This window comes from Cetorhinus maximus, chromosome 20, assembly GCF_964194155.1.
Source record: "Cetorhinus maximus chromosome 20, sCetMax3.hap1.1, whole genome shotgun sequence".
Taxonomy (NCBI): Eukaryota; Metazoa; Chordata; class Chondrichthyes; order Lamniformes; family Cetorhinidae; genus Cetorhinus; species Cetorhinus maximus.
In genome coordinates, this window is record NC_135898.1 from 13934025 (window position 1) to 13946144 (window position 12120).

A 12120-nucleotide genomic window follows, 5' to 3' on the forward strand; every position below is an offset into this window, starting at 1 on the left:
TTTTCCAATAAGTGGTTCCTTTACAGTCTCAGCCAGCTTTTGCTTGTATGTCCTTTATTTAAGAAACACATGTCTGTCTTAAAGTTCAATATGTCCCTAAGTAATTCGGGGCTATGATTCGTGGCCATGACACAATGATCAGCTCCAACAAGTGGGAATCTAACCATCTCCCATTGACATTCAGTGGCGGCATCATTGCTGAATCCCACACTATCAACATCCTTGGGTTCCCATTGTTCAGGAACCGAACTGGACAAGTTATATAAATACTGTAGCTACAGTATTAGAGGAGGCCGTGGGGTAGTGGTATTGTCACTGGACTAGTACTCCCGAGACCTGGGGTAATGCTCTGGGGACCTAGAATTGCAAGTTTAATGCTTGCCAATTGTCGTAAAAACTCATCTGGCTCACTCATGTCCTTTTGGGAAGGAAATCACATGTAGGCCGTCCCACAGCAATTTTGTTGCCTCTTAAAAAAGGGCAATTAGGGATGGGCGATTAATGCTGGTCTAGTCCGTGACCTTTACCACCTAGAAGGACAAGGGCAGCAGATGCATGGGAACACCACCATCTTCAAGTTCCCACTAACCACCTTGACTTGGAGCTATCACTATTCCTTCGCTGTTGCTGGGTCAAATTCCTGAACAGCACTGTGGGGTACCTACACCATATAGACTGTAGTGGTTTAAGGAGGCACCTCACCATCACCTTTTCAAGGGCAATCAGGCACGGGCAACAAATACTGGCCTAGCTAGCGACACCCACATCCTGGCAAAGAGTAAAAAAGAAACACAATGCTGCTAGCGAAATGAGACTTTTTAGATCTTGGCTTCTGGCCAGCTTCAAAAAATGTGCCAGTGTCAACACCCTACACAAGTCTGAGAATTAGAGCAGAGTAACAAGGAATATGAAAAATGTTGACACTGTTTCCTCATGTACTACCTTAGCCCTGTGTGATGCAGCATCCTCTGTTGTAGGGTAATAGTAACAAACTATAACTGCACTTCTTTGAGAGCCTGTGTCTGCCATTGTATCGTAACTGCGATGTAGATTCTGGCAGTTAAAGCTTGGATTCCGGTGAGTGAGAAGGGCATGTTATGCTAATATTGTAAAACAAAAGCAGATGTGTATTGTAGAACATATTGCAGCCAATGCCCTACAAGCTGCTTATGCCAGCAAATGGTACAACAACTAATATTCTGTGTAAAATGTAGTTTCTTACCAAATGAATGTATTTTTTTTCTACAATAATGATTGAGTGCACAAAATTAACTGGGATAAAGTTAAGTTCAAGATGTTTGTAAAATAATAATTAATGTAACCTAATACCTAAAACTTATGTCATTAATGAGTGCTTTTTGTATTGTTATTAAATTTTTTTTACCTCTGTTCATCCTTAAGTTCTACTGAAAATATGTAAGTTGCTCATCTTCACCCTTGCTGTATTCTACACAAAAGTTTGAAGGCAATGAGCTGGAAGCATATTTAACACTTGAGCTGTATGTGGATGATGTGAAATCCTCCTTTCCCAAACCATTGTTGCAGGTATAGGGGTTGGCTGGCTCGACGCCTCTGCTATTTCCTCTTTGTTGATGAGCGCACAATTTACCCGGATGTCCCCTCCCTGGAGTACCGAGTAATCAACAGTGACAGGTGAGAAATCTAACGGTACAGATGCTAATTCCACAGGAATATTCTCTCACTGTCTTTTCCTTCCTTCTATTCTTTGAATAACGTTACAATTGTAAAATAATTGATTCTGTTTGTACAGAGTGCAGAAAGCTGTTAAGGAGAACTTACCTAACATATCTGACCAGAAATCACCTCATAACTTGAGGAACCTGCTGCGAATCTTCCACCAGATCCAAGCTACAATTTCACCTTTCTTACTCAGGTATGGGGTGGTTTCTCAACTAGGTCAAGAGCTGTAGAAATGCTGCACTTCTGCTGCAAAATTAACCCTGGAAGAATTGCTTCTGGCTATTTTTGCACATTGTGTCCACCTTCACTAGGGAAAAAAGAGCTAATGGTGGTTAACTCGCCAGTCTGACTTACTAATGACACCTGAGTGGGTTGACCTGTACCAGGGTTAGGACTTAGCCTATTTGCTCCTAGGTAACCCTGCAAGCTAATGCCCCATTTAAAAGGAGAGTCCGAACTGCGGACTATGAGAAAATATGGAACTTTTCTTCAGTGCAGACTCCAGTTGGTTAAATTCCAGCAATGCTCTGTGCGTTTGGGGCTCCTCAAACCTTGGCTGTGCCAATTTGTGCCATGGGTCTCTGACTTCAGGAAAGTGGGGTGCATCCTTATGGAGAGAGTGCGTGTATACTGTATCAGGCAAACAAATCGTCTATGAATTTCTCTGCAGTTTTCAGGATGGCATTCCTTGCGTATAAGGCAGCTGGGTATGAGTCTGATCTGTTCGCTACGCAGAAAAATGTTCATAAAAACAAAAGGACCATCGCATCGTATTGGTGGTACAGATACCCAGATGGAAATCACAGAATTTTAACGGCATAGAAGGGGACCATTCGGCCCATCATGTCTGCACCAGTTCTCCAAATGAGCATTATGACGTGCCATTGCCCTGCTGTTTCCCCTTACCCCTGCACTCTATTCAAATAATCATCTATTGCCTCCTTGAATGCCTCGATTGAACCTGCCTGCACCACACTTCCAGGAAGTGCATTCCAGACCTGAACCACTCGTTGTGTGACAAAGTTTTTTCTCACATCACATTTGTTCCTTTTTGCAACAGAAATCTTGATGAAGTCATGACCATGTGATGAAACATAATCATGTTTGTTTTACCCCCCTTAGGTTGACTAGTTGGGTGCTGTTGAAAGTATTTAACAGGGTTTTTGTGAATCTGCAAGTGCACCGAGGGCAAATTGAGATGCTGCGGAAAGCAAGGAAAGAGGTGAGGCACTGAAGTTTAACGTGTTGGGAGAGCAGCCTTCGGTAGAACAGATTTACAGTCTTAAAAGGATTAAAATGTTGGCTGAATGTATTGAAACCACGATATATGTAACCACTGGGCCGCGTTCATACAAAAAAAAAAGTACCAATGCCCCTTGGTGGCAGAGTTTAGGTATTGCAGCAGGCCACAACACTGGCTTTTGCTCATTTTTCATGTTTCGCTGATGTGTGTAAGTAATTGACCAATGGTTACCTAATCCTGCAGTCACATCCTGCAGGTAAACATAGCATTACACTGTTGTATGTTTGCAACCAGTTAACTGGAACACCCTGGAGGCAACAACATTGTTGGATTTATTTGGTCAGTTCCTTTAAGCAAAATTGATTGAAATTTATTGGGAATGAATTGTTTGATGAATATATGCTCCAACCAGCCATGCCTCTGTTTAAATAATATAATTTGTACTGACTTGTAAATGTATGCTGTCACACTGCAGGGTCTAGCACTATATGAGTAATGTCTAGCACTATATCAGTAATAAATGTAGGAAAATATTTTTGTCTTTTTGACAGTATGATGGTCCGTTCATCTTTTTCCCTCTTCATAAATCTCGCTTGGACTACCTACTGGTTACCTTTGTCCTTTTCTGCCATAGTATCAGAGTTCCATACATCACTTGTGGGGAAGATGCCCAACTCCCGTTTCTCAGGTAACGCCACAAAATTCTCGCACCGCTCAAGTAAATGAGATGTGTGCAACAGGGAAGTATTTCACCCTTTTCAGAGTAAAGAATTTGACCTTTCTCTGCAGTATTGTTGTGTTGGTTTGGAGATTCTAGTGTCATTGTGCAGATCCTCCTTGTATTCTCCTTAACGTTCGGTAGTAAATGTCAACAGAAGGCTTGTTTGTGTGTGTATTGTGACCGTTGTAGTACTTAAAGTGACAGCACCAGTGTTGCTTGTGCTGGGCCCTAATTCTTTTGTGTGCCGTAACCATTCTATGATTCTGGAAGTCTTGCAATGATCAGAATGAACTTACAGGAATTGTTACTGTTCAGATGCGTCATTACTGACATCTTTGCCACCTGTTTGTCACTGGTTTAAAAGCAACAGATAATCTCTGCACTTGGATGACAAGCTACCTTTCCAGCTCCTGTTTCATGCACTTAGCTGGTACTGATGGCTAAGTCAATCCTGGTTGGATCAGAGATGTCAGCATTTTGGGAATGTCAAGACAATAATATCATCTTACCCACTTAGCTGGCCAGCAAGGCCTCTGTCAGACTGGTTGACTTCCCAACCCCACACTTCCATCATAGCGCTCCAGCTGTAGTTCGAGTTAGGAGTTACAATATATTTATATTGAAGTAAAGATTTTTCAAAATAACTACAGACACTAGCTCACTGCTTCTTCCAACTAATTGCCTCCTGCTAAGAAACCTCATAGGTCCTCCACATATCACAAGTGCAGGAACACATTTGAAATTCAGCTGGTAAATTTAAGTGCCAGGACCCAAGGATCAGAGGGCACAGAGTTGTGATGTGATTGTCAGAAGGTCATGGCTGGAACTATGTGCAGGTCATGCTGAGTAATGGCTCTGCTAGGAAATCTTCAAATTGTCTTTGATGCCATAGTGTGAAGGCGTGTGTAATGTTCCCTGTGTTGTTCTTCTTTCAACTGATTAGGCCTCTGCTTCGCAAGTTGGGAGGAATCTTCACTCCTCAGATGGTACACGCAGCCAGTCCTAGAGAGCACTTGTACAGGGTTGTCTTAAATTTGGTTAGTTTGACAAGTTTTTTTTATTGAAGCACTTCTAGAAATGTGAATTTGTAGCATCTGACCTCAGAGCAAACTTGAGCTCAAATAATCCAAGTTTGTTGGATGTGAGCTACCTTTTCATTGTCAATACCAACAGATGCAAAACTAGTCACTGTGGAATTCAAGTGGTGAGAACAGAATCCTCTTTGGAAATTGACCAGGTCTCCCCTATTATGTAATGTAGTCCCAACCAATCCTTATTGAATGTGCTCCATATTATACCAGAAGTAAAATCTGTTTACAAAGGTCTTCAGCAATATCTACAATGGCCTTGCTGTGGAGAGATTGTCCGGCAAATACTCTGGTTTAATGTGGTGTCCAAGAATGTTAAAATGTTATATTTGCCGAGCGTTTATATACAGTTTAGATATGGCTCCTTTGATGGTTTCAGTAATAGTTGGGGAGTGAAGCAGTACAGAAAATGGGGTTTGGGATTAAAGTTAGTTGAAGGAAAAAAAAAACAAATTTAGACTTAAACAGATGAAATCTGGTTCAAAAATTAATTCCTCAGCTGGTCTCTGATCTGCAAACATGTTTGATTTAAGCATACACCTCACTTGGCTCACAATGTTAGCACACCCCCTTGCTGTGAACACTGTGCTATTGAAGTCTGGAAGCTAGACAAGCATAGACTTCCTTCCTCTGCAACTGCACACGTCTGGCACAGTTGAGTGCATTGATCCATTCCTCAAATTTTGCAAAGCCAGACAACCAAATATTCTCACGTCTCGTAGCCAAGGAACATTGAACAAAATCTACCCTTGGAATAAAAGCAGAAATAACTGGGAATCTGCAGCAGGTCTGAGAACGTCTGAAAAGGAAAGAGGTTAATGTTTTCATTCAAGACCCATCATCCTTTAACTACTGCTAAAAACAAAAAGCTAAAAGCTACTGCGGATGCTGGAAATCCAAAACAAAACAAAAACAGAATTACCTGGAAAAACTCAGCAAGTCTGGCAGCATCGGCGGAGAAGAAATCAGTCAACGTTTCGAGCCTCCATGGCCCTTCGGCAGAAGAAATATAAATTTCTCCCTTGTTGAAACTATGCTGCAGTTCTGCCGAAGGGCCATGGAGGCTCAAAACGTTGACTGATTTCTTCTCCGCCGATGCTGCCAGACTTGCTGAGTTTTTCCAGGTAATTCTGTTTTTGTTTTGTATCCTTTAACTACTAGTGGTTGACACATGTTTTGAGCATTTCAATTTCAAAAGTGCCCAAAAAAGCTGTTATTTACCTAAAAATAGGATGACCAGAGCTAATGGCCAGCGCAGAAAAGTTTCACGGCTGGGTTGTCATCTCTTTTTACTGCTCCTAATGGCTCTTTTGCAGTAGAATTATTCAAAGGTGTCGGTTCTTCAGCCTATCTATATTGACAGACCTTTGGAATGTGGGGAATGCATTGTGGGGAATACAATTCAAGGATTTAGTCTTTAGTGACTGGAGCCCTACATGACTGATATTGTTTTACTTGTTTCATGGCCAATAATCGCAGCTACAGGCCATTTAGTAGAAGTTCCTAGGGGCGCTGTCCTTGGCAGAACTATGTTCAACTGCTTTGTTAATGAACACACTTTCAGTGGCCACCAGAGCCTCTGGCCCAGAGGTAAAGAAACTACCACTGCGCCACAAGACCACCTGAGATCTGGAGTGGCAATGTTATTGACTATTGTTATGTTCAGCTCTATTTGTCAATCCTCTGATAATGAAGTAACCAATACCAGTTGTCACATTTAGGGATTTTAAAATCTTTTGGTTTCTTAAGAATGGATTTAGGAATGAGTTAGGTCTAAAGGGTATGTTTTGAAACAAAGTTTGTTTCCCTCTCAACTTGCTATGTATTGTTTTGTGATAAAGAGGGTGGAAAGGCAATCTGCTGCCAGGAATCTGTTTTTTCTGTATCTGAGCACTGCCTAGGCTTTTTCATTGTGATCAAGCACATGTACTGCAACTTGTATTTGACGAGGTTATGCACATGAATATGGAAAATTGCAAGCACAAAGCCTTGTCACATACTTGCCTGGTATAGTATGATAATTGCAGGATACTGTGTCAGTAGGCAACCTTTTCATGCATTTGGCCTCAGGTCTGAAGGAATTGCTCTGGCTCATTGTCTGTTTTTCTATTGCAGTATATTGAGGAACTGTTGAATGAGCAGCAGAGTCTTGTAGTTTACCTGGAAGATCCTGTCCCATGTTCTGCACGTCCCTGTATCACAGGCTTAATGTGGTTGGCTCGGATATTTGATGCTTTTCATACCCGGTCGATACCAGATGCTGTACTGATACCTGTGGGTGTCTCTTATGATCGTATCATTGAGGGAAGCTGCTTGGAGCAGACGGTAAGGTAGTTTCTATGTAGCATCAGGGAACACATTAAAATTGCTAAGCCCTGGTGGTTGAGTTTCATAAGAACTGCATGTGATTTTAGTTCCTAGCTTGTGGAAGGAGTTTAGTTTCATCTGAATTGCTTGTTGAAACCTCATCATTTTCGATAGATTGCATTTTATCTTGTCCTCAGGCGATCCCAAAACATTTTTTAATCAGTGGGTGAATTTTCAAATTAGCCACTTCTCTCAACAAACCTGGCAACCACTTTGCACACAGTTAAGCCCCACAAATGGTAGAGAGGAAACTGGGTGAATATCCTGCTCTTCTGATCTTGATTTGGTATCTTTTATATCCACGTGAGTAGGCAGAGCCTTGATTTTATACCTCTTTGGAAATAGTGCTGCACTTAAGCGCCGACCTACGTTATGTGTTCAAGACCTTCTATCTCCAAACAAGAGTTTTTAATAAGCCAATCTGACACTGACCCAATTTGGTTTTTCAGTCATACAGACTTGTGCAAGTACCAAGTCTGCCTAATTCGCCAATCTCAGTTGAAGCTGCAGAAGGGACACCAATATTGCCCTCAGCTTCCCCTGGACTGAAGAGGAGGAAAAGTGGTTGAGGTGTCCTAATCCTAATCCTAATTGACTATACTGACATAAAAAATGGCCCCTTGATTCAGGTACCCAAGGATGGCTGCTGCTCCATGGAACTTTTTTTCAGCAAAAAGCCAATGGTCCTGAATTTCCTCACTATCTGCATCACTTAATGCTGACACTATTCTGGAAAAGATTGAGGAAATTTGCATTTTGCACCATTATTGCACTGGACGTAAAAGCAACATGGACTAAATATTACTTAGTAGGCAACTACGAAAAAGGTAACCTTATAACAGTCTTAACGCAACTGATAAACCCACGTTGCATATATAGTTCCCACTATGCTCTGCACAGGGGAGTGTCTTCAAAGGACACAGCCCACAGTTGCTCCCATTTTCCAGTGGGTTCATGTCTCCCCGTTTCGCTGAGTTGTTACATTGAGTGACTTTGAAACGCAATGTCCTCAGTTTTCGGAGAATCCCTGAACCAGCCACCAGCAGTAAAGCCCACTCCAGCGATTTCTCCTCCAGGCCTTGCCAGTGCAAAGCTTTGGAGTGCGATGGTATGCGTCTCTTCAACCAGAGACTGTCCTCACTCCCGCATTCTGTCTGGTAACTGACTGAAAGGCAGCTAACCACACGAGCTGCAGCCTTTTGTCTTTCTGAAAGATGCCTCTCTCTCTCTCTCTCTGCCCAGAAAAAACTCTCAGACACAAGTCTACTCATATTTAGCACAGCTGCTCTTCCCTTTGTTTCATGTGTAAATATTTTGCACCTTGCTCTCGATGAGCCTTGCCCTTGCTCCCCCGCAACCCCTGTCCACATAGTAGCGAAGCCACACAGGTTTATTGTTGGCCAGAAATCAGAGCAGCTTACATGACCCTTTTCACTACTTGATTTCCTTGAATTAAAGAGACTGTATCAAAACATAATCATCTTATATACCTGATTCAGACGGAATTATGAGTGCAGTTAGCCTGTGATTGAGGATGTGAGATGCCCTGAGCTGATAAAATCAGAAGGGGTCAATAAAATCTCTAGATCCTCCCTTTGCTGTCCCCACTGCTCTAATGAACATAGATGTCTTTGCAGAGACTGCCCTGCTCCTAAGTTTCCCAGTGCTTCAGTTGCTCACAGAAGCTTGCAGAACATGATTATGTCAGAACTTGCATTAGTTCATGAGCAAATTAACTAACTACCCAAGAAGGTTAGATGCAACTCTCTCTTGCTTGATGAACGATGTAACTTGCTGTGAAAACGGAAATTCAGGGACAGCACCTTCACGAGAGGCTGGGAGAGAATTGCGAGAAGCAAACCTCGTAAAGTTAGGTTTGTACTAATGAAGGCATTTGCTGTCACGCACAGGCAGTATGTCACATCACTCTCTTGAGTGCTGATATAAAGACCTTTTGTGGCCCTTATTCCTTAGAGGAAAGCCCTAAACAGATGTTTCATATGTTGTAAATATCTTGTATCATGCAGGGAACTGGAAAGACTACTGTATTTGCAGCAATTTGTTGGGTGCTCAGATTCCTACAAAAGAACTATGGCTGCATCCGGGTGGATTTTGGACAACCGTTTTCTTTGAAGGTATCAAGTGGATTTGTTAATGTTAGAGTACCTGTTAGTGTTGGGAATGAGATGTAATTGCCCAGGAACAAAAGCGGGCGGTGAATATTACTCTTGATGATCACATGTGCATCAAATGTGAAATATTTTAGAGCGGAGTTCTGACTAAAACATATTATAATTCCTAGCATCTTGGGTTAGAATCTGCTGGGTTAGATGACATAATAGTAGATGTATTTGCAGTGTTACGGACAGGAGGGGGATCAATTTAAACAACCTTGATTTCTCCTCTCAATACCCGTCCGTAAACAGAATGGTGTTTTTGATTTCTGATTTCCCCGTTTGTAAGTGGTGGTGTGTTTTCCCAACCTTTCAGTTTGGAGTGATCCAATCCTCTATTCGTACCCCCGCAGCAAACTTGAGAAAAGGTAAAATAAGAGGGTTTGTTTATTTTACACACACACAGAACGTGGGAAGGTATTTTGCAACGTCCATCCCTTTTGCACTCAGACAATAAAAGAAGGCTAGTAAAAATAAGAGTTATGATTTCACATGAGTCCAGAGTCAAAAGTCCAGCGGCGTATTCCTTCAGAGGTTAGCAAGCTGAAACTGTTACAGGTGATCCGACTTTGCAGAAGCAAGGACTTCCACAATGGAAGAAGACAGTTAGAGATGAATGAGTCTTATAGGCACCGATGCAGGAGTTCCAATATTCCAGGAGTACATAGTGTAGACGAAGGCCAGGCAATTTACTTGGATAGAGCTCTTTGTGCTGCTACCTGTTAGATGGTAAAATGGCAGACTGCCTGGGTTTGGTTCTGGCATATTGGGAGAGGTCATGTGACATACCTCCCACTTCTCCTGGGTGTTGGACAAAGGATGTAAGGGTGTATTTTCCCAGGTCTGGAGTTTTAAGGTGTTTAATAGAGGAGTCAAGGTCCCTTTTGTCCTTTGTAGACATGCTTTCTCCGTTGGCCGGATCTCTGCCTTAAAAATGTAAAGGGTGTTGGTGCATTTCTTTGGAATTTCCTTGTTGGCAGTCACAGGAGCATTTGTACCTTTTTGAAGATAACGAGATCCCTCCTGGCTTTTGAAGGTTAGAAATTCCTCTGATAAGAGCCATCGCTAGTCAGGAAAAAGCCTTGGTCTATTTTAAAAATAAAATAATTTTAGAGTAGCCAGGTTGACGCGGATGTATATTTTCCTTCCTGTCTCCTGGCTGGGACAGCAGTTTTTTGGGTGTTTTTAGTACTGTGCCCCAGATAGGTTGTAGCAGGTTTTTACCTGTGATTCATCAACAAGAACTTGAGCCTTAACATAATAAAATGTTCCAATGCACTTGAATGTTGTCAAATAAACTTTGACACCGAGCCATGAAGAGGCCTTGTGAACAAAAGCTTGGTCAAGAGATAGGTTTTAAGAAGTGCCCTTGAATGATTCGAAATGTCTTCTGTACCATTCACCTTTTTGAATGTGGGGTGAGGGCTAAATCTGCACCTCTTTCCAGAGTCTGCCTTATATGGTTTTTCTCTGCTCTAGGATTACATAGAGAATGAAGGCATCCATTTGTGCACTTCTACAATTCCACTGCAGAAGATCTTATTGCCATATGTGCTAGGATACAGGTGAGAAATAGAATTATGAATTCGTTAATCACTAAGTGACTTCCACTTCACCAGAATGATTGTGTCCTGCAACTAATTTCTTATAAGTTCTATTTATTTTATTTTCTTGTAGGCTCCTCCAACAGGTTAACTGTGTCGCATTATGCAGAATAAATGAAAACTAAACTTTATTTTTGGAACCCCGTTTTTCATAGATGGGCTGTGTGATCACTGGATACATGAATCTTTTGCTGGGTGTAGTACTGAGCTGTGCCGACCAGAAGATGCCAAGCTTAGTGCCTGTTCTCTGATCTAACCATGGTGGCGGTGGGTGCAGTTCATTGCAGAGAAATGTGAAGCATTACATTTCAGAGAGAAGGACAGTTGAGGAAAATATTTGGAAAGGTTCAATAATTAGAGCTGTTTTAACTGGAGAAGTGGTTAAGGGGAATGATAGTGGAGATTTTCAAAGTTATGAAAGCTTTTGGGAGAATAAACAGTGGAAGGTTGTTTCTGTTGGTCAGCAGATCAGCAACATAGGGATATGCTCACAGGATTATCATTAGAAAAAGAGGGAGGTTGGAAGAGTTTTTGGAACATGGAATGACAAATGGCTATTGAGGCAGAGACTAGCTCATAACTTGAGATTCTTATTAAGTATTTGAAAAGGAAAAATACAAAATCACCCAGGGAAAAGAGGTTTAATTACATAGTTCTAGGCACAGATATAATGAACTAAATAAAGAATACGGCCAGGATTTTTCCCTTGGCGATTTGGGGGCGGGGCCCGCTCGCCGAGGGGAAAATGACACGGGATGACGTCGGGAGGAACCCCTGATGTCATCCTGGTCCATTTAAATCTTCAGGAAGGTGGGTGGACAGTGAAATTAGCTGTCCGCCCGCCGACCTGTCAATGGCCAATTAAGGCCATTGACCAGCTAATTAACCTTGTTAAAGACCCTGCCCACCCAAGCTTAAGGCTGGAAGGCAGGCCAGGAGCCCCAGCGGGCTCCAGATTATTCATGAAACTTCATCCAATGGCGGGATGTAGTTTCATGTCTGTTTTTAAAAAATTTAATAAACTTTATGTGTTTCTTATTAACGTGTCCCATCTCATGTGACATTGTAACATGAGGGGGACATGTTAATTTTAATACTTCTCTATTTTTTGACTTTTCTTACCTGTCAGTAAACTCCCTGAGACAGCACTTTGCCTCAGGGAGCAAATAAAGTGCACTTTGACAGATAGGGAATCCCTCCACTCCCCCACACAGGAAGCACA

General features: G+C 42.0%; 1 protein-coding gene across 1 annotated transcript in view; it reads left to right on the forward strand.

Annotated features, from left to right (window-relative positions):
• Positions 1–12120, forward strand: part of LOC144694874 (glycerol-3-phosphate acyltransferase 1, mitochondrial-like) — a 49051-nt gene that overhangs the window by 14192 nt on the left and 22739 nt on the right. Inside the window, exons 5-12 of the mRNA XM_078565535.1 lie at positions 1546–1653; positions 1772–1894; positions 2824–2923; positions 3496–3632; positions 4609–4702; positions 6869–7078; positions 9148–9255; positions 10774–10859. Coding sequence (XP_078421661.1) covers positions 1546–1653; positions 1772–1894; positions 2824–2923; positions 3496–3632; positions 4609–4702; positions 6869–7078; positions 9148–9255; positions 10774–10859 — 966 coding nt within the window. The remainder of the gene's footprint in view (positions 1–1545; positions 1654–1771; positions 1895–2823; positions 2924–3495; positions 3633–4608; positions 4703–6868; positions 7079–9147; positions 9256–10773; positions 10860–12120) is intronic.